Genomic DNA, 27,610 nt, shown 5'->3' on the forward strand with positions numbered 1-27,610 from the left:
GCTGTGATGACCTTTATTAGAGAAATGCTTGCTGGCTTTCTGTCTGGACTCACTTAGGAAAAGCAACAACCTGGGTGAGGTGATAGAGAGTTGCTGGTGCTCGATGACCTGCATTGTACCATTAGTGGACAAAGAAAGAAAATTTGAAACCAAAGTATATATTTTTAACCTATTATGTACACTGATTTGTTCTTTCATTTTCTAAATAGCTTGTATAATAATATGAGCCAGGTTATGGAAATCTTGTTTTCAGAGCACACACTGAATTGCCTCTGCACGACCACCTGTACCTCACCGAACATAGACATCGGTTGCACGTGCTACTGTAAAAGTGATGGACAGATTACTGTGTGCTACTATATTTATGTTCAGACTACAGCTATAATAGTTTGTTCGAAACTAATGGCTCTAATAGTAATGTTAAAGAATATGTAAATGTATGCTGGGTTAAATTTACATGTATACATTTTGAAAGTTGCTACCACTTAACAGTGATTGGACAATGGGTATCCTGTCATGTTTTAAGGAAAGCCAGAACTTCAGATCCAGGCATTTAAAGGAGATCAATAAGGTTCCTTTATATTTCTGATTTCCTACTGTCTCTGTCTATGGAGAGTGAGTTCTGCACCCCACTATCTCTTAGTTTCCAGTCAGGTGCCAGTCGTGCTTGACTCCCCTGTTTAATTAGGAAGACTAGTTGCTCAATTGTAAATGAAGACTAGCTACCCATGTTTACTTCACTGAAACTGACCACCTTAACATGATAGAGTCATGTTTTCACAACAGTATTCAAAACACAGAAGTGCAGCTGATGGACAGAGACCCTTGCACCTTCTGTCATCTGCAATGGTGTAATATAAAAGCACTTATGAAAAGTCAACGGGGTTGATTGAAGCGCCTTGAATTTTATTTCGATGCCTTCAGTTAATCACTGGAGTTCTTCCTGTGTTTGAACTGCAGGCACACCTGCTTTTTGGGTCAGAAACCTGCAAGAGAAATAAAACCTAGTGGGAAAGCTGGAAATTCTGAATGAGGATAAATAATTCTGATTTTCATTATGTTAATATCTAAGTTAGACTGAACATGTTTTTTAACTGACTTTTGATTTCCACCCATAGAGTTCCTTTGAAGGGTCGCATGAGATTCTGGGGAAATAGAAAACAAGGAGAAAAGAAGCTGTTGAGAGAGAAGCTGGCTACTCAGTCAGAGCTTCAGGAGCTCAGTATGGATCAGGATATACAAGGGTGGAGAAGAGAGCTCAAACCCAGTGAGACCTCACTCAGTCTACCAGTGACAGAAGGAAGGGATAGTGCATTTAAAGGTAAAGAGCAAATGATTACCCATGCACATTTAAAATTACCAGTTTGAATTTATCCAATGCTTCACCATATCTTTCAGAAACCTTTCAAAATACTTCATGTACAGTGAATTACTTTGAAATGTGGTCACTGTAATCACAGAAGCCATTTTGTGCACTGTAAGATCTTACAAATAGGCATGAGATACATACCATCTAATCTGTGCTGTAGGGAAAAGTATTTGCCATGATATGGGATAAACCCCTGCTCCTCTTTGAATCGTGCTATAAGCTGCACATTCAACTGAATCATTGGAACAATCATTGGTGATTTAATATCTCCCTCGAAAGACATTGCCTTGAATGCTGAAGATTATCAGCCCAGGTCAGGGTGTTGAAGCTCTTGTTATCTCCAGATACATACGTTCATACCATGGAGCCTCAAAGACCACATATGAAATCTGAATCAATTTTTCCATCAGCTTGCATATATTTCAGGGTGAAGATGCTAACTGTTCTTGTTTTGGTTGAGGATTTATCCACCCATGAGGCAGAAGTGGTGTAAAAACAGTCCTGTACACACCTCTCAGGACCACAAAGTTCAAATAGGACAAACTAGTGAATAAGAAGTAGAAACACAAAAGGACCAAGTTGCCTGGGCTCTGACAGCTAGATTGTGAGGGCTTGTGGCTTACATCTGGCCTGTGGCCTAGATTACATCTTTGTGATGTAGTGAAGCTTAAACTCACAGCCTGTGACTCCTTTCATTCAAATTTGACTCAATGTTTTTAACTTTAACTGGCTCGGTCATAGAAGAGAGAGGGTGTCAGTGGATGGGTGTTTTTCTGAATGGAGGGATGTGACTAGTGGTGTTCCGCAGGGATCAGTGCTGGTACCTTTGCTGTTTGTAGTATATATAAATGATTTGGAGGAAAATGTAGCTGGTCTGATTAGTAAGTTTGCGGACGACACAAAGGTTGGTGGAGTTGCGGATAATGATGAGGATTGTCAGAGGGTACAGCAGGATATAGATCGGTTGGAGACTTGGGTGGAGAAATGGCAGATGGAGTTTAATCCGGATAAATGTGAGGTAATGCATTTTGGAAGGTCTAATGCAGGTGGGAAGTATACAGTAAATGGCAGAACCCTTAGGAGTATTGACAGGCAGAGAGATCTGGGCGTACAGGTCCACAGGTCACTGAAAGTGGCAACGCAGGTGGATAAGGTAGTCAAGAAGGCATACGGCATGCTTGCCTTCATCGGTCGGGGCATAGACTATAAAAATTGGCAAGTCATGTTGCAGCTGTACAGAACCTTAGTTAGGCCACACTTGGAATATTGCGTGCAGTTCTGGTCGTCACACTACCAGAAGGATGTGGAGGCTTTGGAGAGGGTACAGAAGAGGTTTACCAGGATGTTGCCTGGTCTGGAGGGCATTAGCTATTAGGAGAGGTTGGATAAACTCGGATTGTTTTCACTGGAATGACAGAGGTGGAGGGGTGACATGATAGAGGTTTACAAAGTTATGAGCGGCATGGGCAGAGTGGATAGTCAGAAGCTTTTTCCCAGGGTGGAAGAGTCAGTTACTAGGGGACATAGGTTTAAGGTGCGAGGGGCAAAGTTTAGAGGAGATGTGCGAGGCAAGTTTTTTACACAGAGGGTGGTGAGTGCCTGGAACTTGCTGACAGGGGAGGTGGTGGAAGCAGATACGATCGCGACGTTTAAGAGACATCTTGACAAATACATGAATAGGAAGGGAATAGAGGGATATGGGCCCCGGAAGTGCAGAAGGTGTTAGTTTAGGCAGGCATCAAGATCGGCGCAGGCTTGGAGGGCCGAATGGCCTGTTCCTGTGCTGTATTGTTCTTTGTTCTTTAATCCACTCGAGTAAAAAACCCATTTGATTCTTTTCTCCCTTCTTTATTGGAATATCATTGGTGGGAATATAGAGGGGGATAGCAAAAAATGTAGGAGAAGAAAAGTGCCATTCACGTCAACAAGCTCATCCTTTTAGTACTTCCAACTTACCCAGCCCAAGATTCAGCTGCATTTTGGACTCCCCTAATGTCTTCAACTTCAATGCTTTTAGGCACTATAATCCTAGTAAAATCTCTGTTGCTAATTTCAAGACAGAATTTGTATGCTCAGGCATTCAAGTGTCTTAATTTGAATGCAGAGGATAATCTTGAAGTGGATATTAATGCTGTGATGTGCTCCAGAGCAAATACGCAGAGAAAGGAAAGGAACGGAAGAACCATGATTCATTAGTTGTGGTTAATTTAAAAGGGCGTGAAGGTTGGAAATAAGAAGCAAAGAATAACTTGCAACGTCAGGGAGGCCACACCTACAATGAATGGGAGCAGCATATGAATCAGATTTCAGATTTAACCAGATATGTCTTAAGATTCGTCAAAATGCATTTTTACTCTCTCTCCGTCGGTTACAGTGTTGGAGCATGCAGCTTCTGTCTTGATATACATAGCAGGATTATTGAACCTAGAGTTAAGTTCATTAGGAGAGGTTAGAATGTAGCCAACTACTGTGATCGGTGAGTTGAGTACTGGGGGATATCCAGAAAGGCATTTTTTTCATCCTGGACTTGTGTTCTTCGAGATTTTATACTGAATTAGAGATCTGAGAACTAACTGAAGGGCCAGGCTATAGCTGAGTGGTTCAGCATTTTCAGGTTCCTTTGTTTCAGATTAGAACTCATCTGCCTGAACAACTGTGCAAAATAACAGGTAAATTTGAAATGGAGCTTAACACATGGGTGTATATATATATGTAAAGTCTCTAACTTCGGTTTAACTAATGTAGCTGAATGATCTGAAATGTTAATCTAGGTGAATGTTGAAAGTTTGAAATAAAATGGACTGCAGGTCTGTCTAGGTCTGAAAAGGTATGTTGTACTGAAAAAAGGCAGGAGAGTACTTTTAAAGGACTTGTGAAAACTGGCAAGGGGAGAAAAACAATTCAAAGATCAAGGGCTGGATTTTATGTCAGGTGGACAGGAGCTGGTCACCGACATAAAAGTTGGTGGTGAACCTGCTTCCGCCCGGCCCGGGGATCCGTCCCATCATTGTACAGGTCCCCGGGCTTTAACTGTTCCGAGGCGGGACTTCCACCTGCTTTGAGGGAGGAAGTCCCGCCTCATTGAGCTACCAGCCAATCACCGGGAGTGGTGACCACTGCTGGGACTGCAGCCCAGCCGAGGACATGGAGCCAGGACTACAGGTAGGTTAGGGTTGTCTCGCCTGGGTGATTGGTTGTGTCCCGATGAGGCAAGGGTAGTCAAGTGGGGGGAAGGGGGGGCGATTCGTGTCCTGGGGATGGTTGGGGAAGCAGGGGTGGCCCTCAAACGAGCCTCCCACACACTACCTGTTCCACGCCCCCTGCCACCAGCCGACTCGCTGGGGTGGCATAAAATTCCGGCCCAAGGGTCAAATTTACGAAATATTGGAATGAAGCAGCAACTGGGTGCTGGTCTCCATCAAAAGAAGGCATGCAATTATTTAATCGGCAGGACCATCCCAACAAGGTTGCAGCAGGTGAAAGGACTCTATTAAAATGGAACTATTTAATAAAATTGCATATCCTACAGCATTTTTTCCTTTTGTGGAGAAGTGCTTGGCCTCCACTTAGCAACTTCTCCAAAGTCACATAATAGAAATTGGAAGCACATTGTGCACGGGATTGCAGACACAGACCCACTTCCCAATAGTCCAGCGAGAGATCTTGGGTTTGTAGCTTTCCATAAATGGCGAGTCGCATTGCCTTGAAGGGTTGTTCAATAGAAAAAATCTTAACGGGTACTCTATCTCTGTGCACCAATTGGTTTGATGATGTTGGACATTTCTGTTCTCTCTCAGGTCAGGATTCCATACCTCATAACCTGACTCCTCCCAGGAGTCCTGATTTAGGACTAGAACGAGGGAAAGAGTTCAAGGAGAATAAAGAGCCGTCACCAAAGGTAAAGCGAAGGAGGAGTGTGAAAATTAGCAACATGGGCCTGGAGCCCATACAGTGGCAGCACGACGCCTTACAGATTATTACCAGTGCCAATGATTTCAAGTGTATGAACGAATTCCTGCAGAAGAAGGTAAGTGTGAAGCTACAAGATTATCCAACTTCAGGTCCCCGTCAACAAAGCAGTAAAATGGATTATCAGGAAACTGGGTAGTGCAGTGAATTGAGAAATGGCCTGAGGCAGATTCACAATGCATTAGCAAGCAGCAGTCTTCTGAGGTTGGGGAGGAACTATGCTGTTTGGGGAGGATGGAAAGAGTTTTACTTTGCAACTAACTACTATCTTGATATGAGTGTTTAATGCCAATACTTGGGCATAAATTTGAAAAGAGTTCTATTTGTATCTCAAGTTTCTGTCACCGTATTGTACACAAAATTCACAAAAATTATTTTAACAAAAAGTGTGTATTCTCACGTTAACCAGTCCTCTCATTCATTGGAACATAGGAAATATGAGCAGGGGTGGGCCGTTCAGCCCCTTGAGCCTGCCCTGCCATTCAACTAGATGGTGGCTGATCATCTACCTCAATGCCGTTTTCCTGCACTATCCCCATTTTTTTTTTAATTCATTCATGGGATGTGGGCATCACTGGCTATGACAGCATTTATTGCCCATTCCCAATTGCCCTTGAGAAGGTGGTGGTGAGCTGCCTTCTTGAACCGCTGCAGTCCATGTGAGGTAGGTACACCCATAGTGCTGTTACGAAGGGAGTTCCAGGATTTTGAAGGAATCAAAGACAGTGAAGGAACGGTGATATAGTTTCAAGTCAGGATAGTGTGTGACTTGGAAGGGAACTTGCAGGTGGTGGTGTTCCCATGTATGTGCTGCTCTTGTCCTTTGAGGTGGTAGAGGTCGCGGGTTTGGAAGGTGCTGTCTAAGGAGCCTTGGTGCGTTGCTGCAGTGCATCTTGTAGATGGTACACACTGCTGCCACTGTGCATCGGTGGTGGAGGGAGTGAATGTTTGTGCATGGTGTGCCAATCAAGCGGGCTGCTTTGTTCTGGATGGTGTCGAGCTTCTTGAATGTTGTTGAAGCTGCACCCATCCAGGCAAGTGGAGAGTATTCCATCACACTTCTGACTTGTGCCTTGTAGATGGTGGACGGGCTTTGGGGAGTCAGGAGGTGAGTTCCTCGCTGCAGGAATCCGAGCCTCTGACCTGCTTTTGTAGTCACAGTATTTATATGGCTACTCCAGTTCAGTTTCTGGTCAATGGTAGTCCCTAGGCTGTTAATAGTGGGGGATTCAGCAATGGTATTGCCATTGAATGTCAATGGGAGATGGTTAGATTCTCTCTTGTTGGAGAAGGACATTGCCTGGCACTTGTGTGGCAGAAATGTTACTTGCCACTTATCAGCCCAAGCCTGGATATTGTCCAGGTCTTGCTGCATTTCTACACAGACTGCTTCAGTATTTGAGTCGTCGCGAATGGTGCTGAACATTGTGCAATCATCAGCGAACATCCCCACTTCTGACCTTATGATTGAAGGAAGGTCCTTGATGAAGCAGCTGAAGATGGTTGAGCCTAGGACACTACCCTGAGTAACTCCTGCAGTGAAGTCCTGGAGCTCAGATGATTGACCTCCAGCAACCACAGCCATCTTCCTTTGCACTAGGTATGACTCCAACCATGAGAGAGTTTTCCCCCTGATTCCATTGACTCCAGTTTTGCTAGTGTTCCTTGATGCCATACTCGGTCAAATGCTGCCTTGATGTCAAGGGTAGTCACTCTCACCTCACCTCCTTGAGTTCAGCTCTTTTGTCCATGTTTGAACCTAGGCTGTACTGAGGTCAGGAGCTGAGTGGCCCTGGCCCTGGCATCACTGAGCAGGTTATTGCTAAGCAAGTGCCGCTTGATGACACCTTCCATCACTTAACTGATGATTGCAGACTGATGGGGCGGTAATTGGCCAGGTTGGAGTTGTCCTGCTTTTTGTGTACAGGACATATCTGGGCAATTTTCCACATTGCCTGGTAGATGCCAGTGTTGTAGCCGTACTGGAACAGCCCGGCTAGGGGTGCGGCAAATTCTGGAGCACAGGTCTTCAGTACTATTGCCGGAATATTGTCAGGACCCATAGCCTTGCAGTATCCAGTGCCTTCAGTCGTTCCTTGATATCACGCGGAATTAATCAAATTGGCTGAAGTCTGGCATCTGTAATGCCGGGGACTTCAGGAGGGGGCCGAGATGGATCATCAACTCGGCACTTCTGGCTGAAGATTGTTGCAAATGCTTGTGCCTTATCTTTCGCACTGATGTGCTGGGCTCCCCCATCATTGAGGATGGGGATATTTGTGGAGCCACCTCCTCCAGTTAGTTGTTTAATTGTCCACCACCATTGACGACTGGATTTGGCAGGACTGCAGAGCTTAGATCTGATCCGTTGGTTATGGGATCACTTAGCTCTGTCTATTGCATGCTGCTTATGCAGCTTGGCACGCATGTGGTCCTGGGTTGTAGCTTCACCAGGTTGACACCTCATTTTGAGGTATGCCTGGTGCTGCTCCTGGCATGCCCTCCTGCACTCTTCATTGTACCAGGGTTGGTCTCCTGGCTTGATGGTAATGGTAGAGTGGGGGATATGCCGGGCCATGAGGTTACAGATTGTGGTTGAGTCCAATTCTGCTGCTGCTGATGGCCCACAGCGCCTCATGGATGCCCAGTTTTGCATTGCTAGATCTGTTTGAAATCTATCCCATTTAGCACGATGATAGTGCCACACAACACGATGTAGGGTATCCTCAATGTGAAGGCGGGACTTCGTCTCCACAAGGACTGTGCACTGGTCGCTCCTACCAATACAGTCATGGACAGAAGCATCTGCGGCAAGCAGATTGATGAGGACAGGGTCAAGTATGTTTTTCCCTCGTGTTGGTTCCCCCACCACCTGCCGCAGACCCAGTCTGGCAGCTATGTCCGTTAGTACTTGGCCAGCTCGGTCAGTTGTGGTGCTACTGAGCCAATCTTGGTGATGGACATTGGAGTCCCCCACCCAGAGTACATTTTGTGCCCTCGCCACCCTCAGTGCTTCCTCCAAGTGGTGTTCAACATATCATCTTAACATCTAGAATATCTAGAAATCTTTTTTCTAATTGTTCATGAGATGTGGGCGTTGCTGGCTAGGACAGCTTTTATTTCTCATCCCTAATTTCCCTTGAGAAGGTGGTGGTGAGCTGCCTTCTTGAACTACTGCAGTCCATGTTGGGTAGGTACATGCACAGTGCTGTTCGGAAGGGAGTTCCAGGATTTTGACCCGGTGACAATGAAGGTATGGCGAAATAGTTCCAAGTCAGGATGGTGTGTGGCTTAGAGTGGAACTTGCAGGTGGTGGTGTTCCCATGCAACTGCTGCCCTTGTCCTTCTAGTTGATAGAGATCATGGGTTTGGAAGATGCTGTCAAAGGAACCTTTGTGTATTACTGCAGTGCATCTTGTAAATGGTACACACTGCTGCCACTGTGCATCAGTGGTGGAGGGAGTGAATGTTTTGTATTGTGTGTGGGGTCCAGTCAAGCATGCTGCTTTATCCTGGATGGTGTCGAGCTTCTTGAGTGTTGTTGGAGCTGCACCCATCCAGGCAAGTGGAGAGTTTTCCATCACACTCCTGACTTGTGCCTTGTAGATGATGGACAGGCTTTGGAGAGTCTGGAGGTGAGTTACTTGCCGCAGGATTCCTAGCTTCTGACCTGCTCTTGTAGCCACAGTATTTATGTAGCTACTCTAGTTCAGTTTCTGGTCAGTGGTAACCCCCTGGTTGTTGTTAGTGTGGGACTCAGCGATGGTAATGCCATTGAATGTCAAGGGGAGATGGTTTGATTCTCTCTTGTTGGAGATTGTCATTGCCTGGCACTTGTGTAGCACAAATGTTACTTGGCACTTATCTGTCCAAGCCTGGATATTGACCGGGTCTTGCTGCGTTTCTACATGGACTGCTTCAGTATCTGGGGAGTCGCAAATGATGCTGAACATTGTGCAATCTTCAGCGAACATCCCTACTTCTGACCTTATGATTGAAGAATGGTCATTGATGAAACAGCTGAAGATGATTGGGACTGGGACACTACTCTGAGGAACTGCTGCAGTGATGCCCTGGAACTGAGATGATTGACTTCCAGCAACCATAACCATCTTCCTTAGCGCTAGGTATGACTCCAATCTGTGGAGATTTTTCCCCCGATACCCTTTGACTTCAGTTTTGCTAGGGCTCCTTAATGCCATACTCGGTCAGATACTGCCTTGATGTCAAGGACATTCACTCTCGCCTCACCTCTTGAGTTCAGCTCTTTTGTCCATGTTTGAACCAAGGCTGTAATGAGGTCAGGAGCTGAGTGGCCTTGGGACCCAAACTGAGTGTCATTGAGCAGGTTATTGCTCAGCAAGTACCTCTTGATGGCACTGTTGATGACAACTTGCATCTATGAATCTCAGTTTTGAATATAGTCAATAACTGAGCCTCCACAGCCCTCTGGAGTCGAGAATTCCAAAGATTCACCACCCTCTGAGTAAAGAAACCCATCCTTATCTCAGTCCTAAATGGCCTCTGACTGTGTCCCCTGATTCTAGAGCCCCCCAGCCAGGGGAAACATCCTTCCTGCATCCACCCTGTGAAGCCCTTTAAGAATTTTATATACTTCAATGAGATCACCTCTCGTCTTTCTAAACTCTAGAGAATAAAGGCCCAGTCTCCTCAATCTCTCCTCATAGGACAATACCACCATCCCAGCGATCAGTCTGGTTAACCTTTGTTGCACTCCCTCTATAGCAAGTATATCTTTCCTTCGTTTTGGAGACCAAAACTGTACCCGATAGTCCAGTTGCAGTCTCACCGAGGTTCAAGACAATTGCTGCAAGACTTCTTTACTGCTCCCACCCCGAACTGGAAAACTTTATCGACCTTGCTTCTAATTTCCACCCTTCTCTCACCTTTACATGGTCTCTCTCTGACACTTCCCTTCCCTTCCTCGACTGCTCTATCTCCATCTCTTGTGATACGTTGTCTACTAATATCCATTATAAGCCCACTGACTCCCACAGCTACCTCGACTACACTTCACACCCTGCCTCCTGTAAGGACTCCATTCCATTCTCCCAGTTTCTCCATCTCCGACGCATCTGTTCTGATGATGTTACCTTCCATGACGGCACTTCTGATATGTCTTCCTTTTTCCTCAACCGAGGATTCCCCCCCACTGTTGTTGACAGGGCCCTCAACCGTGTCCGGCCCATTTCCCGCATCTCTACCCTCACCCCATCCCCTCCCTCCCAGAACCGCGACAGGGTTCCCCTTGTCCTCACTTTCCACCCCATCAGCCTCCATATCCAAAGGATCATCTTCCGTCATTTCCGCCACCTCCAGCATGATGCCACTCCCAAAAGCATCTTCCCCTCCCTTCCCCTATCAGCATTCCGAAGGGATCGTTCCCTCTGTGACATTCTGGTCCACTCCTCCATTACCCTCACCACCTCGTCCCCTTCCCATGGCACCTTCCCCTGCAATTGCAGGAGGTGTAATACCTGCCCATTTACCTGCTCTCTCCTCACTATCCCAGGCCCCAAACACTCCTTTCAGGTGAAGTAATGATTTACTTGTTCTTCTTTCAATGTAGTATACTGTATTCGCTGCTCACAATGTGGTCTCCTCTACGTTGGGGAGACCAAGCGCAGACTGGGTGACCACTTTGTGGAACACCTCCGCTCAGTCCACAAGCAGGACCCCGAGCTTCCGGTTGCTTGCCATTTCAACACTCCCCTGTGCTCTCATGCTCACATCTCTGTCCTGGGATTGCTGCAGTGTTCCAATGAACATCACGCAAGCTCGAGGAACAGCATCTCATTTACTGATTAGGCACACTACAGCCTGCCGGACTGAACATTGAGTTCAATAATTTCAGAGCATGACAGTCCCCCCATTTTACTTTTATTTTCAGTTATTTTTTCTCTTTATAAATTTTTTTTGTGTTTGTTTTATTTTATCTTGGGTTGTTCAGTTTGCTTACCCACTTTTTTTCATGTTTGTACTTGCGGCTGTTCAATTTTCAGTCCATTAGCTCCCTTTCTGTACTAATACTTTGTCTTTCAGCACACCGTTATCATATTGTTTGTCTTTGCTCCACGACCTTCTGGTCAGCTATTCTGTGACCTTGTCCTATTTACACCTTCTCCTTTGTTATCTCTTGCCCTACCCCCGCTTTACTTGCTTATAACCTTTTACATTTCTAATATTTGCCAGTTCTGATGAAGGGTCACTGACCTGAAACGTTAACTCTGCTTCTCTCTCCACAGATGCTGCCAGACCTGCTGAGTATTTCCAGCATTTCTTGTTTTTACTTCTTTACTCCTGTACTCAAATCCTCTTGCAATAAAGGCCAACATACCAATTGCCTTCCTAATTGCTTGCTGCACCTGCATGTTAGCTTTCAGTGAACAAGGAGACCCAGGTCCTACGGACATCAACACTTCCTAATTTTTCACCATTTAAGAAATACTCTGCATTTCTGTTTTTCCTACCAAAGTGGATAACTTCACATTTTTCCACATTATATTTCATCTGCCATGCACTTGCCTACTCACTTAGCCTGTTGAAATCCTCTTGAAGCATCTTTGCATCCTCCTCACAACTCAGATTCCCACCTAGTTTTGTGTCACAGCAAACTTGGAAATATTACATTTGGTCCCCAAATACAAATCATTGATATAGATTGTGAATAGCTGGGGCCCAAGCACTGATCCTTGTGATACCCCGCTAGTCACAGCCTGCCAACCTGAGAATGACCTGTTTATTCCTACTCTCTGTTTTCTGCCTGTTAAACAATTCTCAATCCATGCCAATATATTAATTCCCCCCACCCCCCCACCCCAATCACATGTGCTCTAATTTTGCTTACTAGCCTCTTGTATGGGACCTTATCGAAAACTATCTGCCTTAAAGGGAATTTTTTATGTGTTGCCTTTTCAGATCACTGACCTGGACACTGATGACTGCAAGAAGGATACATTTGTGGATGTTGTTTTTAAGAAATCTCTTAAGGAGTTCCGTTTAAATATCTTCAACTCTTACTCAGCAGCTTTAGCAGTGAGTGTTGGTACTGTTTGGCCAGGGTTTTTGCATATGTTGCATGGGTTGGGCAGTGCAGTCATTGAGTCATAGAGTTATACAGCGCAGAAACAGGCCCTTCGGCCCATCATGTCTGTGCCGGCCATCAGGCACCTAACTATTCTAATCCCATTTTCCAGCACTGTGCAACATTCACAGTAAGCAGCACAATGCACAATGAGTAGTTCTCATTGTTGCTTTTTGCTTTTCTGGGATGAACATTTCTGTTCTGGTTCAGTAGAATTGCCCTAATCTCCATATACGAATTTCTGTTTTGAAGAAAAAAGTTGCCCAAGCTGCTGATGATTTATCCATGTTCCAGGATGGAGCAATTTGTCCTTAACTTTTATGCTCAGCATGTAGGATTGGCTGTCCAAAGTTCACACCATGTGCTGGGTTTGGTTGGGGTGGCTGGGCTGGGGGCAGGGGGTGGTGGTTGGTGGTTGTCGGGGGGGTCTTGCCATAACATTGCTATGATGCTCTGCACTTTTTGTTCACTTGTAACTCTGTTCCTATTGCAGATGGACAATGGGAAGAGCATCCGGTACAAAGATCTGTATGCACTGTTTGAGCAAATTCTGGAGAAGACAATGAGGCAGGAGCGACGGGATTGGAATGAGTCACCTGTCAAAGTGTGGGTTAACACATTTAAGGTGTTCTTGGATGAGTTTATGATAGAATATAAAACTCTGGACAGCAACACTGGAAAGGTGAGATGTTTAAAGCACTCAGTCCAAACTCTGAACAAAGTTTTTTTTTGAGTGAAGCCTCGGTGAAAATCCAAGATCCACAATCTAGGGCACCACTAAGGTTGAAATGATTAACGTAGAAAGTGAGGTAGATCGAGAAGTAATGATTGGGTGACCGCAGGCTTTGATTTGAAATGAACATGAGAGGAGAAGACTGAGGGAGGTAAGGAGTTTAGCGAGCTTGAAAGTTTTGAAAAAGAATGACTTAAAGTGGTAGATGGCATGAGTTGAGGATATCCTGGAGGAAATTTGTCAGAGAGATTTCAAAAAAGACACTGAAATCAGAACTACATCTCCCCAGTGGCCTAATTGATATAGGTGCCATTCAATTCAGAAAGTCCGAGGACAGGTTTCAGCTCATGTGGCATTCTCACCATGCTTGTATAGCCTGCCAGCACTCACTGTCTGGGCTGGTGTGTGTCAAATACTTATTTGGATGATTGCTGGCATCTGTGAAATCAAGCCTCAGGAGTTCAGCTGTTCAGGAAGGAGAGAAAATTGGGGAAAAACAGGCATGTTAAAAGCCCTAGATTGATCAGAGTTATTAATTCTAGAAATGCAGCATGTGTTCAGTTGTATGTTTTAGCTTGTTTGTTTTGCTGGCCACCTGTTGCTTGGAAACATGGGTGTCGGTGCATGCATGTACAAACACGTTCACTTGCTTCAGAATTCAACTTTGTTTTTCAGCTGCAAAAAATCGAAAGAAAGAAGAGACGGAAAAAAGAAACCGACATTGTAAGTAATTAAGTATTGTCTGATTCCCCTGTCATTTAGTTTAGAGATACAGCACTGAAACAGGCCCTTCGGCCCACCGAGTCTGTGCCGACCATCAACCACCCATTTATACTAATCCTACACTAATCCCATAATCCTACCACGTCCCCACCTGTCCCTATATTTTCCTACCACCTACCTATACTAGGGGCAATTTATGATGGCCAATTTACCTATCAACCTGCAAGTCTTTGGCATGTGGGAGGAAACCGGAGCACCCGGAGGAAACCCACGCAGACACAGGGAGAACTTGCAAACTCCACACAGGCAGTACCCAGAATTGAACCCAGGTCGCTGGAGCTGTGAGGCTGCGGTGCTAACCACTGCGCCGCCCCATGTTTTGTGTCAGTTTCGGCAAAGCCCTTATGTTCTGCTAGCATTCTCCCACTGTACCTATTTCCAACTTGAGCTTTCCTCCCAGATACTTCTGGTTCAGGCATCTGAAATTATTTTGTGGCGATTGATTGTATCCTTCAATTAGAAGCATCCTTTACCGTGATACCAGCTACCATGTGTTTGTTTGTGCGCGTGTCTCTATGCCTTTCGGGGTCTCGGCCTCTTGGTCTTGCTCTTGCTCTTGTACTTTTGTGTATTATGCTACCTTATCAATAGACTGTTCTTCCTCTTTAGGAAAAAAAACTGTAACAAATGATAGCAAGTAGAAAGGAAAATTCACATAAACATCATTGCAGCATCAAAAGCATGTTGGAGACTGTAATTTGAATGATAGTCTTTGAAAAACATCAAGTATATTTCTGTATAAATCCAGGGCCCCTCCTGTCTGTGCTTTCTTCAAGCTACTTGCCCCTCCCACCCCTGTTAAGGTATGACCAGATAATTTACATAACTTTAGTGTAATCAGAAGTGCTGATAATAAAGCTTCAGATTTCTAATATTCCCAGGCTGCAGTGACCCTGTCTACAGTGAACATTGCTTATGACATTTGCACTATTCTCGTCTTGAACACACTGCCTAATTGCCAGACTGACATCTCGCATCGGCACCCGGTGTGTGACTAAATTGGCCATACGTCATGTGGTTCACATATCTCTTGTAATATGTTCATTTAGTATCTTAGAAATTTTTAAAGCGTGTACAATTGTTTTTTTTGACAAAATGCTAATTGATTCTGAGCCATACTTGTTTGAGTGCATGTAAAACACCAACTGCACATGGTATTACACAGAAATTACCCAAGAACTCAGTGGATTTAATGGAAGGTTGACCTTGAATTGTCGATTTTCTTGTCTTATGGCTGTATTCTCAACCCAGTTACTCGCATGTTTTGCATCTTGTCACTTACAGTTCATCTGTGAAGTTCATTTTGCTGCTGCCTTGGGAAATGTTGACATTTTCTACGTGTCTAGTAGCACATACCTTTGTTGTTCAGCTGGTTGTGATTCACCAATAATAGTTTAGCTCATTCTACTTGTGCTACAGTCACTTGGTAGCCAATATGCAAAGGTTTCCTTTGGCACTGTCTGCAGGGCAGCTATATGGAGTAATTTGCATGCTTTCACAGAGGATTAATGTCTTATATAGCAGCTCAAGCCAACAGGTGTTCTTGGTGCTTTATTGCTTGCGGCTGCTTTCAGTGCTAAGTTCCTTCTGCTTTTGCTGTATTTTTGGATAATTTATTTCTAAGGAAGAATGTTAGATTAATTACCTTACATAGGTCTTCCTCATTTTAAAATTAGTGTATTAAGGTGGTGGAGGATAGGGTGCCAATCGAGCAGGCTGCTTTGTCCTTTATGACTTCGGCTTCTTAAGTGGTTTTGGAGCTGCACTCAACCAGGCAAATGGAGAGAGTATTAAATCACTCTTGTAGATAGTGGAAAGGCATATTATACTGATGAAGGATGATTAAACTACTGTCAAAGATCAAGGGAGGTCATACCTATATCTTGTAATCTAAGATGAATATACGTTTACTTGTGGGTTAACTTTAAAAATCTTTTGACAGTTACAATGTTTGTAGAGCAGCAACCCCTGAACAATAGCTCAGTTTCATTTCTCATCTATCGAATTTCTGTGTTTTTAATCCAGTTTGATGATGTGTTCTGACATCAAATTTGTATCATTTCAAGATAAATTCAAAGTTTATTTTAATGCTTAAAGGTGTCTATTATAGGAAACCATCCTGCTCTAGCTGTCTCCAGTTTGTGTAACCATAATTCCAGTGCAGTAGGTACACTGGGATTGATTTTCTGTCGAGGTAATAGGAATGACGCATGCAATTTCTTTTTTGACCTAAATTTTATTGCTGTCCCTTAAATATGAATGATTTCATGGTCCTGAGTGTGTCTGATTACAGGTGGAAGAGTACAACGGTCACATTTTCAAATCGACACAATACAGTATTCCCACCTACTGTGAGTGCTGTTCCTCCCTCATCTGGATGATGGACAGAGCCTATGTCTGCAAGTGTAAGTTCCTAGAGATATTGTAGCAGAATTTAAGACCAGGGAAAGGTTTTGGTTCCAACAAATCCTTTTTTAATAAATCCCTCCTTCCTTGCCATATTCCCCAATTTGCTGTTTCTCTAGAAATGAATTTAATTGTCTCCATTAAGACCACTTGTACTGTCCACTTCAATGACCTACTGTCCCTCCTGGTATCTCATTCCATAATTCTATTACTGTTTGCATGGAACAGTTCCATTTGTCTTCCTTTTACCTGACAGCATCCTAATTTTTAATTGTATCTAATTTATCTGTATAGATGCTTGTGGGATAATGGGGCAGCTTCTTATCTGATATTAGTGTTTGGATATGTCTTCTGATGTGTCTTCCTTTTTCCTCAACCGAGGATTCCCCCACCCCCACTGTGATTGACAGGGCCCTCAACCGTGTCCGACCCATTTCCCGCAGCTCTACCCTCACCCCTTCCCCTCCCTCCCAGAACTGCGACAGGGTTCCCCTTGTCCTCACTTTCCACCCCATCAGCCTCCAGGATCATCCTGCACCATTTCCGCCACCTCCAGCATGATGCCACTACCAAATGCATCTTCCCCTTTCTTCCCCTGTCAGCATTCCGAAGGGATCGTTTCCTCCGTGACACCCTGGTCCACTCCTCCATTACCCCCACCACCTTGTCCCCTTCCGATGGCACCTTGCCCTGCAATCACAAGAGGTGTAATACCTGCCCATTTACCTCCTCTCTCCTCACTATCCCAGGCCCCAAACACTCCTTTCAGGTGAAGCAGCGATTTACTTGCACTTCTTTCAATGTAGTATACTGTATTCGCTGCTCACAATGTGGTCTCCTCTACATTGGTGAGACCAAACGCAGACTGGGTGATCGCTTTGCGGAACACCTCCGCTCAGTCCACAAGCATGACCCCGAGCTTCCAGTTGATTGCCTTTTCAACACTCCCCTGTGCTCTCATGCTCACATCTCTGTCCTGGGATTTCTGCAGTGTTCCAGTGAACATCAACGCAAGCTCGAGGAACAGCATCTCATTTACCGATTAGGCACACTACAGCCTGCCAGACTGAACATTGAGTTCAATAATTTCAGAGCATGACGGGCTCCATTTTACTTTTATTTTCAGTTATTTTTTTCTTTTTTTAAAATATTTTTTTGTTTATTTTATTTCATCTTGGGTTGTTCAGTTTGCTTACCCACTTTTTTTCATGTTTGTACTTGTGGCTGTTCAATTTTCAGTCTGTTAACTCCCTTTCTGTACTAATGCTTTGTCTTTCAACACACCATTAACATATTGTATGCCTTTGCTCCACGACCTTCTGGTCAGCTATTCTGTGACCTTGTCCTATTTACACCTTCTCTTTTGTTATCTCTTGCCCCACCCCCACTTTACTTGCTTATTATCTTTTACATTTCTAATATTTGCCAGTTCTGATGAAGGGTCACTGACCTGAAACGTTAACTCTGCTTCTCTCTCCACAGATGCTGCCAGTCCTGCTGAGTATTTCCAGCATTTCTTGTTTTTATTTCAGATTTCCAGCATCCACAGTATTTTGCTTTTATTTTAGTGTTTGGAGTATTACTCCCAGCATTTGTAGTGTGTTTAAGCATGGTCTGATCAAAAGAATAACAAACCTCCCAAAATTAACATTTGTTAAAAATATCTTAATGCAGGTTCACATGAAATGATTTTGTAACTTAGACTACTTTTCCACCTCTTTTCCAGTGTGTAGGTATGCTTGCCATAGGAAGTGCTGCTTGAAAACTACCATCAAATGTTCCAAAAAGGTAGGGAGTATTGAATTAGCACAGCTTCAGGTCCATTTTATGGAGTGCTCTGTAAATGGCGAGGTTGTATTTTTAAATCAGTAATGGAGTCTTGGGTTCAAATGCAGTCTTGATTGATAAATGGAAAGTCTCTTCTCTGTTTGTTATAGTGAAATCAGTTTGGACAATCTAGATTCAGTTTGCATGGCTGTGGAACTCCAACACAAAACTGCATCAAGTAAGCAGTGGCTGGTGTAAGACATGAAAAAAAAAATCATACTGGTGTATAAAGGTTTGCCCTTTGAAGTCGTGTAGAAAGAACTCATTTGTAGAAACATTGCTGTGATGTAGAAGGTCCAGCATCACCTTGTCATGATGAGTAGGAATGTGAAATACATGCATCCTTGCGCTGCACACATCCTGAGGACATTTTTTGAAAGGTTGTGTTCAGTGGCGTAGTGCTGAATGAAAGCCTGGGAGTTCAGTGTGCTACCGTCCCATTTCTTGGTTCCCATTAATATGAGTTTTTTTTAAAATCCAGCATTTTCTTTTACTTTGGACAGGCATCTGATAGTATCTTATGAGATCTACAAATAAAAATGGTCTCTGCTGCCATCAGAATAGAGTAGTTTATATTTATGAGCACAGCTGAAGAGCAGAATCTTGCCTTTGTTGTGACAAAGCATCTTAAGTTGGATGGAGTGAAACGCTCATACCCTTCCTACACTGCAATTAAGAAGCAGATCTACAGAGAGTGCAGGTACTTTCAGGTTTCAATTCTATACCACATCCACTGCAAAGAAAGTCTGAAAACCACTTTGTCTAAATCCCATTTAGCACAGCAATAAAATTAGCAGCTTCCTGTGGTAATTCACTGGTTTTACTGAAGGGTGTTGAATTTTAACATTCTTAAGTGCAAAAAAAGAGGAGGAAACCCTGTAGAAGTCAGTGAAGAAGTCAAGTAAGTGGCCTTGTATTGAAAATATTAATAATTGCCCAGTATCTCGATTTGGATTTTATTGGGGTTTTACAGTCTTTTTGCTCAGTGTAAATTGTCAAGCCTTCATTGCTCTAAATTGGTTTGTTAACGATGCATAATAACTTAGTTGTTTGTTGTAGGTGTTTGATTTAGTGCTGAACACACATTTCCTCTGCTTGTAACAAAAAGGCAGCAGCAAGTGATGTTTAATTTTCAAGTGGCTGCTTTATCACAATAATATTGGTCAGTTCAGAGACTGATTTAGACATGTTACCCTGTTTGTGAGAGACACAGACACATGGGGAAATCACGCTTCAGCATGAGTTGACACCACCAATATAGGAAGATAGAAAATTGGAGCGTGGTTTATGAAGGATGCTTATTATCTGTTGTGTGTGATGTTTTAGGGACAATAATTTTGATGTAGTCAATTCTTCGCCCTGCTTTACGGGAAAATTGATGCATAACTGGAGCTAAACTAGGATAAGTCTAGTTCTGATCAACCAAACCAAAGTACATTTTGTCTGCTGTATGCAGAGTGCTTCCCTGTAAGTAGGCTTGTGTTTCACATTTTGTCTTTAACAAACTAATCTAGGTAGTATGTGTTGCCCTTGGTTGGGATGCAAGAGCTTTTTGTCCATTCTACTTTATTTATTTAATTTATTTAGAGATACAGCACTGAAACAGGCCCTTCGGCCCACCGAGTCTGTGCCGACCAACAACCACCCATTTATACTAACCCTACAGTAATCCCTATATTCCCTACCACCACTAGGGGCAATTTATAATGGCCAATTTACCTATCAACCTGCAAGTCCTTGGCTGTGGGAGGAAACCGAGCACTTGGCGAAAACCCACGCGGTCACAGGGAGAACTTGCAAACTCCACACAGGCAGTACCCAGAATCGAACCCGGGTCGCTGGAGCTGTGAGGCTGCGGTACTAACCACTGCGCCACTGTGCCGCCCTGATCTCATTTTCTCCGTTCCTGCTCTCCAGGTGCTCTTGCTAACAAGTAGCTCTATGCGTACTGGCTGTCCATCATTACATTGCCCAAATCTCACATGGAGTCTTAGATGGTGAGCATTGGCAGTCAATTCAATTGTGTATCCAATTTTATCTTTACCCAACATCTGTATATGCACACGTACACTTTGCAGGAAAAATAACTACATAATTGTTAGGATCTGTGGCTGATGTATTTTTTTCTTCCATTTCTGAATGCCAAGACTAATCATTGTGCTGCTAGCTAACTCAACAGACTGAAGATCAAAGCTGGGGCCTCCTGTTCACTTCATACTGGACAATACGTTTTACCATCTGAGACGTATGAGGGATTTGGACTAATTACATTTGGCTGCCATTGTCTCACACTTGTCTTCTCATTGACATACAGTACGACCCCGAGCTATCGTCACGGCAGTTTGGAGTGGAGGTCTCACGACTAACCAATGATGAGCGAACGGTTCCGCTGGTGGTGGAGAAACTGATCAACTACATTGAAATGCATGGCCTGTATACTGAAGGAATCTATAGGAAATCAGGATCGACCAACAAAATCAAGGAACTCAAACAGGGCTTGGACACCGGTAAGGAAGGTTCACAAGTTGGAAACACTGACAGGTTCCCCAGCTCTGTAGGGCGGAATCTGTTCTGCAGCTGTCAGTGGGTATCTGTAAACTTAAAATTGAATCTGACAAAGTTTAATACAGTGCCATGAGCATCTCTAGAGTTTTATGAATTATCAAGGGTTATAAGTAATGTTATAATGATGATGTGGTACATATATTGATATGGTTCATTGTTGCTGGGTCAACATTATGGAACACCCAACCTAACAGCACTGGCAGCACCTTCACCACATGGACTACACGTTTAAGAAGAAGGCTCACCACCATCTTCTCAATGGCAACTAGGAATGTGCAATATAAATACAGGCCTTGCCAGCAACGCCTACATCCCGAGAATTATATTTTTAAATATGGGACTTCGATGGTTCACATTTCTATTTGGAGGACAGTAAAAGCCATCTTTGTTTCTCGACTGACTGCAATTTCTTCCTGCAGATATTGACAGCATGAATCTGGACGAGTATAACATTCACGTTATTGCCAGTGTTTTCAAACAGTGGTTGAGGGAGCTCCCGAATCCTCTGATGACATTTGAACTCTATGATGAGGTTCTGCGAGCAATGGGTAAGCAGAAGTTGTAGTCTAGTTCTCTGTGAATCATAGAAAAATCAGTGAAAAGGTAAAGAAAATAAATCATTCAGCTGGTAGCTGGCCTTTTCTAATAGCGTAATATTTAGCTGCAGTGATCAATTCCAGTAAAATAAGTATGTTTCTGGCTTAATATGAAGTATAATTTTGGCTCAATTAGTTGCTCTTCCCTCAGAGTTAGAAAGTTGTGAGTTCAATCCCCACTGCCAAGGTTTTTACTGAGGGAGTGCTGCATTGTTGGATGAGATGTTAAACTAAGGTTACATCTGATGGTTCAGGTTGTTGTAATCCCATGACATAATACTACAAGACTAGCTTGCACTTTGTAGCACCTTTCGTTAATAGAAATTTGCATGTTTATTTTTTGAGGCTCGGGGGAGTGGCAAGTAAAGCCTGGCTACCCGACCCGAGCCCGACTAGACCCGACAACATATGTCGGGTTTGGTTCGGGTCGGGTTGAAATTCCGAGTCCAGCATTCGGGCTCGAGTCAGGTCGGGCTGGACACTGCTTCTGGGAAGTCGTGGGATCAGGCTTACCCATGATTGCCCACAACTGCAGCTACAGCAATAGCCTGCTGCCGGAACAGATGAAGGAGACTTGTGTCGGGTCGGGCGCGAAAGAAAATTAAAAGGCTCAGGCTTGGTTCGGGTTGGCTGTGATCGGGTCGGGTTTTAATTTTATACCCGAGCCAGGCTTCAGCTGGAAGCAAGAAATCTGAGCAAAGGAGAAGAAATTGAGGGGGTAGGGTGACTTGTCCAAAATTGTAGTTAAAGATGTTGGTTCTGAGGAAGATTTAGGGGATGGGAAGTTTAGGAAAACAATTCTAGAGTGTGGAGGTACTCTGCTGGAAGGTTTGGTTACTGATTATGAGATGGTCGAGAACACAAAGCAGACCAGACTTAAGAGCTGAGGGAGTGAGCAGAAATGTGGACTGATGGAAGATTTTACAGCTCAGTTGGAGTGAGGTTGCGGAATAATTTGAAAACAAGGATGTAGTTTTTGAAGTCAGTGCGCTGTGGAATGAAGAGTAATTTACAAGGATGCGGAGTGATGGTTCACGATAGGATAAGAGGGGCGGAATGCTGAACAAGGTTGACTTTTTCAATGGTAAGGCTTGGGAAGCCAGTGTGATGAGTGTTGGGGAAATCAACCTAAAACCCAAAAATGCAGGGAGGTCTTTCAATATCTGGGTCAATATTTCTCATTCAACCAACAATATCAAGAAACAGATTAACTGAGCTCAACTCATCAGTGTTAATAAGTTCTTGCAGTGAACAAAATAGCTGTCATTTTTGCCTAGCTAAGAAGAGCTCCTGGATTTCAAAGTAACTCATTGTATGTAAAGAACTTTTGAGACATCTTTGAGAGATGTGTTCTCTTCTCTTTGGCCTCCTTGTCTCGGGAGACAATGGGTAAGCGCCTGGAGGTGGTCAGTGGTTTGTGGAGCAGCGCCTGGAGTGGCTATAAAGGCCAATTCTAGAGTGACAGACTCTTCCACAGGTGCTGCAGATAAAATTGGTTGTCAGGGCTGTTACACAGTTGGCTCTCCCCTTGCACTTCTGTCTTTTTTCCTGCCAACTGCTAAGTCTCTTAGACTCGCCACACTTTAGCCCCGCCTTTATGGCTGCCCGCCAGCTCTGGTGATCGCTGGCAACTGACTCCCACGACTTGTGATCAATGTCACAGGAATTCATGTCGCGTTTGCAGACGTCTTTAAAGCGGAGACATGGACGGCCGGTGGGTCTGATACCAGTGGCGAGCTCGCTGTACAATGTCTCCTTGGGGATCCTGCCATCTTCCATGTGGCTCACATGGCCAAGCCATCTCAAGCGCCGCTGACTCAGTAGAGTGTATAAGCTGGGGATGTTGGCCGCCTCGAGGACTCCTGTGTGGGAGATACGGTCCTGCCACCTGATGCCAAGGATTCTCCGGAGGCAGCAAAGATGGAATGAATTGAGACGTCGCTCTTGGCTGACATATGTTGTCCAGGCCTCGCTGCCATAGAGCAAGGTACTGAGGACACAGGCTTGATACACGCGGACTTTTGTGTTCCGTGTCAGTGCGCCATTTTCCCACACTCTCTTGGCCAGTCCGGACATAGCAGTGGAAGCCTTTCTCGTGCGCTTGTTGATTTCTGCATTGAGAGACAAGTTACTGGTGATAGTTGAGCCTAGGTAGGTGAACTGTTGAACCACTTCCAGAGCGTGGTCGCCGATATTGATGGATGGAGCATTTCTGACGTCCTGTCCCATGAAATTTTGTTTTCTTGAGGCTGATGGTTAGGCCAAATTCGTTGCAGGCAGCCGCAAACCTGTCAATGAGATTCTGCAGACACTCTTCAGTGTGAGATGTTAATGCAGCATCGTCAGCAAAGAGAAGTTCCCTGATGAGGACTTTCCGTACTTTGGTCTTCGCTCTTAGACGGGCAAGGTTAAACACTCTGCCACCTGATCTTGCGTGGAGGAAAATTCCTCTTCTGAAGACTTGAACGCATGTGAGAGCAGCAGGGAGAAGAAAATCCCAAAGTGTGTAAGTGCGAGAACACAGCCCTGTTTCACGCCACTCAGGATAGGAAAGGGGTCTGATGAGGCGCCGCTATGCTGAATTGTGCCTTTCATATTGTCATGGAATGAGGTGATGATACTTAGTAGCTTTGGTGGACATCCAGTCTTTTCTAGTAGTCTGAAGAGACCACGTCTGCTGACGAGGTCAAAGGCTTTGGTGAGATCTATGAAAGCAACGTAGAGGGGCATCTGTTGTTCGCGGCATTTCTGCTGTAGCTGACGAAGGGAGAACAGCATGTCAATGGTCGATCTGCTCGAAAGCCACACTGCGCCTCAGGGTAGACACGCTCAGCCAGCTTCTGGAGCCTGTTTAAAGCTACTCGAGCGAAGACTTTCCCCACTATGCTGAGCAGGGAGATTCCACGGTAGTTGTTGCAGTTGCCGCGGTCACTTTTGTTTTTATAGAAGGTAATGATATTGGCATTGCGCATGTCTTTTGGTACTGCTCCCTCATCCCAGCACACGCAAAGCAGTTCGTAGAGTGCTGAGAGTATAGCAGGCTTAGCACTCTTAATTATTTCAGGGGTAATGCCGTCCTTCCCAGGGGCTTTTCCGCTGGTTAGAGAATCAATGGCATCACTGAGTTCCGATTTTGTTGGCTGTATGTCCAGCTCATCCATGACTGGCAGAGACTGGGCTGCATTGAGGGCGGTCTCAGTGACAACATTCTCCCTGGAGTACAGGTCTAGGTAGTGCTCAACCCAGCGGTCCATTTGCTTGCCTTGGTCAGTGATTGTGTCCCCTGATTTAGATTTGAGGGGGGCGATCTTCTTGATGGTTGGCCCAAAAGCTCTCTTAATGCCATCATACATTCCTCTGATGTTTCCGGTGTCTGAGGCCAGCTGAATATGACTGCATAGGTGTTGCCAGTAGTCATTTGCGCAGCGCCTGGCTGTTCTTTGTGTAGCGCTTCTGGCTGTTTTAAGTGCTATGGATGTTAACTTGCTGGGGGCTTTCTTGTAGTTCAGCAGTGCAATGCGCTTAGTGGCTATGACAGGTTCCAGCTATTCAAAGTGAGATTGAAACGAGTCTGCATTCCGCTTCACACGTTTGCCATAGGTGGTCATAGATGGCGTCTCTGATGTGGGCCCACTTGGTCTCTGCATCCCCTGTGGGAGTGTTTTGAAGGGTTTTTTCAAGTGAATTTAGAAATTTTTGTAACAGCTGTGGATAAGAAATTCTGCTCGTGTTGATGCGCGGGTGGCCCTTCTGCTTGGAGTGATGCAGCTTCTTTGGTTTGAGTCTAACCTTGCTGCACACTAGGGAGTGGTCGGTGTCGCAGTCCGTACTGTGGAAGATGCATGTGGTTTGAACGCTGTTTAAAGAGGCTCACCTTGTGACGATGAGGTCCAGCTGGTGCCAACGACATGATCTTGGGTGCCTCCAAGAAACCTGGTGACAGGGTTTATTGGGAAAGAACAAGATGGTGATGCAGAGGTTATGATAGGTACACAACTCAAGCAGTCTCTGTCCATTCTCATTCTTCCTTCCAACGCCATAGCGCCCAAGGCAGGAGGGCCATGAGTCATGGTCGGCCCCAACCCTGGCATTAAAGTCCCCCAGCAGGAACAGATGTTCGGTATTGGGGATGCTATTAATGATATTATGGAGTTCCTCGTAGAACTGGTCTTTAGCTTCAGGTGGGGAGCAGAGTGTTGGAGCATAGATGCTGAGTAGGTATACTAGACCAGAGGCGGTGAGCAGTCGGATGGCGAGTGTGCATTCTGAGCCATTTGAAGGTGGCTCTATCATGCTGAGCAAGGAGTTTCTGATGGCGAAGCCCACTCCATGCTGTCTTGGTTCTTCAGGATCCCTACCCTGCCCAGAGATGAGTTAAGGCACCAAATAAATGTCATTTTTTAATCGTGATTTGCAAGCAGTAGTCAACTGTCCACCAAGATATCTCACCAAAAAATACAAATTGCAATCTCCATTGCATTTAGCAGTTGTTAAGGCTGGGTTGAGGTAACTTTAGTAAATTGCTCAAGGTTTGCAGTTGCTGTCTTGCAACATGCTCCAGCCTATGTGTTGCCCTAGAGATCTGATATAATCCATCTGATGTTTTTTCCCTCCCCTTGTGTCTCTATACTTCCTGAAAGGCCGTATTGCTGCTGGGGTATTGTTTTATTGGTGTCAACAGCCTTTTTGTATCTCACTTCAAATGGCCATTTCTCGTATGAGAGTGTCAGCAGGTTATTCAACACGAGTGGTCAGGGAACCGCTCCTACTCCTCCTAGGTTTGCTGAACTCAATCCTCACCCAATATCCATATGTGCATTTCCTAGCTGAAGTTGTATGATAATGATCAGCAATGGGAATTCTGGCTCATTTTCCTCTCCCCAACCCTGGTGTGCATACCTATGACTGCATTAGCTAATTGGCTAACTCACCACAGAACAGGAATGCAACTTGGAACTTTCTTGCTCTGTATGATGAAGCATTTCGCAATACAAGTAAACGATGTTTACCAGAATTACAAATTGGCATTCAGTCTTGGTATGATTTGCCACCATGTGATTGAAATGTGGCTTCTGATGAGGTAAAAACTATTTTCTATAATCACAGGTCTACAAGACAGAAAGGAAATAATTCAGGGTGTGTACTCCATAATTGATCAGTTGTCACGGACTCATATCAACACATTAGAACGACTCATCTTTCATCTTGTAAGGTAAATATTTGCGATGCATTAGGATTCAGATAAATTTAATTCTGCAGTTCAGGGCGGTCTAACATTTCATTATTACAAAGTATTAGTGAAAGACTGGTATTTCCAATATTTCCCTGCACCTGGGTGTGTGCACGGCCCTGGAAGAATATTGATCTAAAAAAAATCTATCCACATCTGAGTAAGGTCGGTTTGGATGAAGAAGATCTGTCGGACCATTTGTTCTCATCCTTCCAGAATCCCAACCTTACTGCCTTTCCATTCCTTCATCTAGTTGTTTTTAACATTGGTCTAGTGTCTTGGCCTCGAAGCACTTTTCAGCAGTGGATCGTTCTGTTATTTAAGTGCTTTATTTTCTCCATCTTCACTTTTCAATTAGAGGGATAGATTTCCACTTTGCACCTTATACAAAGAACAGAACAGTACAGCACAGGAACAGGCCATTCGGCCCTCCAAGACTGCGCCGAACTTGATGCCTGCCTAAACTAAAACCTTCTGTGCTTCCGGGGACCGTATCCCTCTATTCCCATCCTATTCATGTATTTGTCAAGATGCCTCTTAAACGACTCTATGGTACCTGCTTCCACCACCCCCCCCCGGCAACAAGTTCCGGGCACTCACCACCCTCTGTGTAAAGAACTTGCCTCGCACATCCCCTCTAAACTTTGCCCCTCTCACCTTAAACCTATGTCCCCTAGTAACTGACTCTTCCACCCTGGGAAAAGGCTTCTGACTATCCACTCTGTCCATGCCGCTCATAACTTTGTAAACCTCTATCATGTCGCCCCTCCACCTCCGTCGTTCCAGTGAAAACAATCCGAGTTTATCCAACCTCTCCTCATAGCTAATGCCCTCCAGACCAGGCAACATCCTGGTAAACCTCTTCTGTACCCTCTCCAAAGCCTCCACGTCCTTCTGGTAGTGTGGCAACCAGAATTGCACGCAATATTCTAAGTGTGGCCTAACTAAAGTTCTGTACAGCTGCAGCATGACTTGCCAATTTTTATACTCTATGCCCCGACTGATGAAGGCAAGCATGCCGTATGCC

At 44.6% G+C, this 27,610-nt stretch overlaps 1 protein-coding gene across 5 annotated transcripts in view; it reads left to right on the forward strand.

Annotated features, from left to right (window-relative positions):
• The window catches only part of myo9aa (myosin IXAa), a 342,332-nt gene that overhangs the window by 287,070 nt on the left and 27,652 nt on the right, over positions 1-27,610 (forward strand). For all 5 annotated transcript variants that reach the window (XM_068015624.1, XM_068015628.1, XM_068015627.1 and 2 more), the window contains 10 exons: positions 1,119-1,321; positions 5,167-5,396; positions 12,278-12,394; positions 12,937-13,125; positions 13,852-13,899; positions 16,253-16,364; positions 18,092-18,153; positions 20,507-20,699; positions 21,177-21,305; positions 26,460-26,565. In XM_068015624.1, coding sequence (XP_067871725.1) covers positions 1,119-1,321; positions 5,167-5,396; positions 12,278-12,394; positions 12,937-13,125; positions 13,852-13,899; positions 16,253-16,364; positions 18,092-18,153; positions 20,507-20,699; positions 21,177-21,305; positions 26,460-26,565 — 1,389 coding nt within the window. The remainder of the gene's footprint in view (positions 1-1,118; positions 1,322-5,166; positions 5,397-12,277; positions 12,395-12,936; positions 13,126-13,851; positions 13,900-16,252; positions 16,365-18,091; positions 18,154-20,506; positions 20,700-21,176; positions 21,306-26,459; positions 26,566-27,610) is intronic.

The sequence above is a fragment of the Heterodontus francisci genome, chromosome 35 (genome assembly GCF_036365525.1).
Source record: "Heterodontus francisci isolate sHetFra1 chromosome 35, sHetFra1.hap1, whole genome shotgun sequence".
Lineage (NCBI taxonomy): Eukaryota > Metazoa > Chordata > Chondrichthyes > Heterodontiformes > Heterodontidae > Heterodontus > Heterodontus francisci.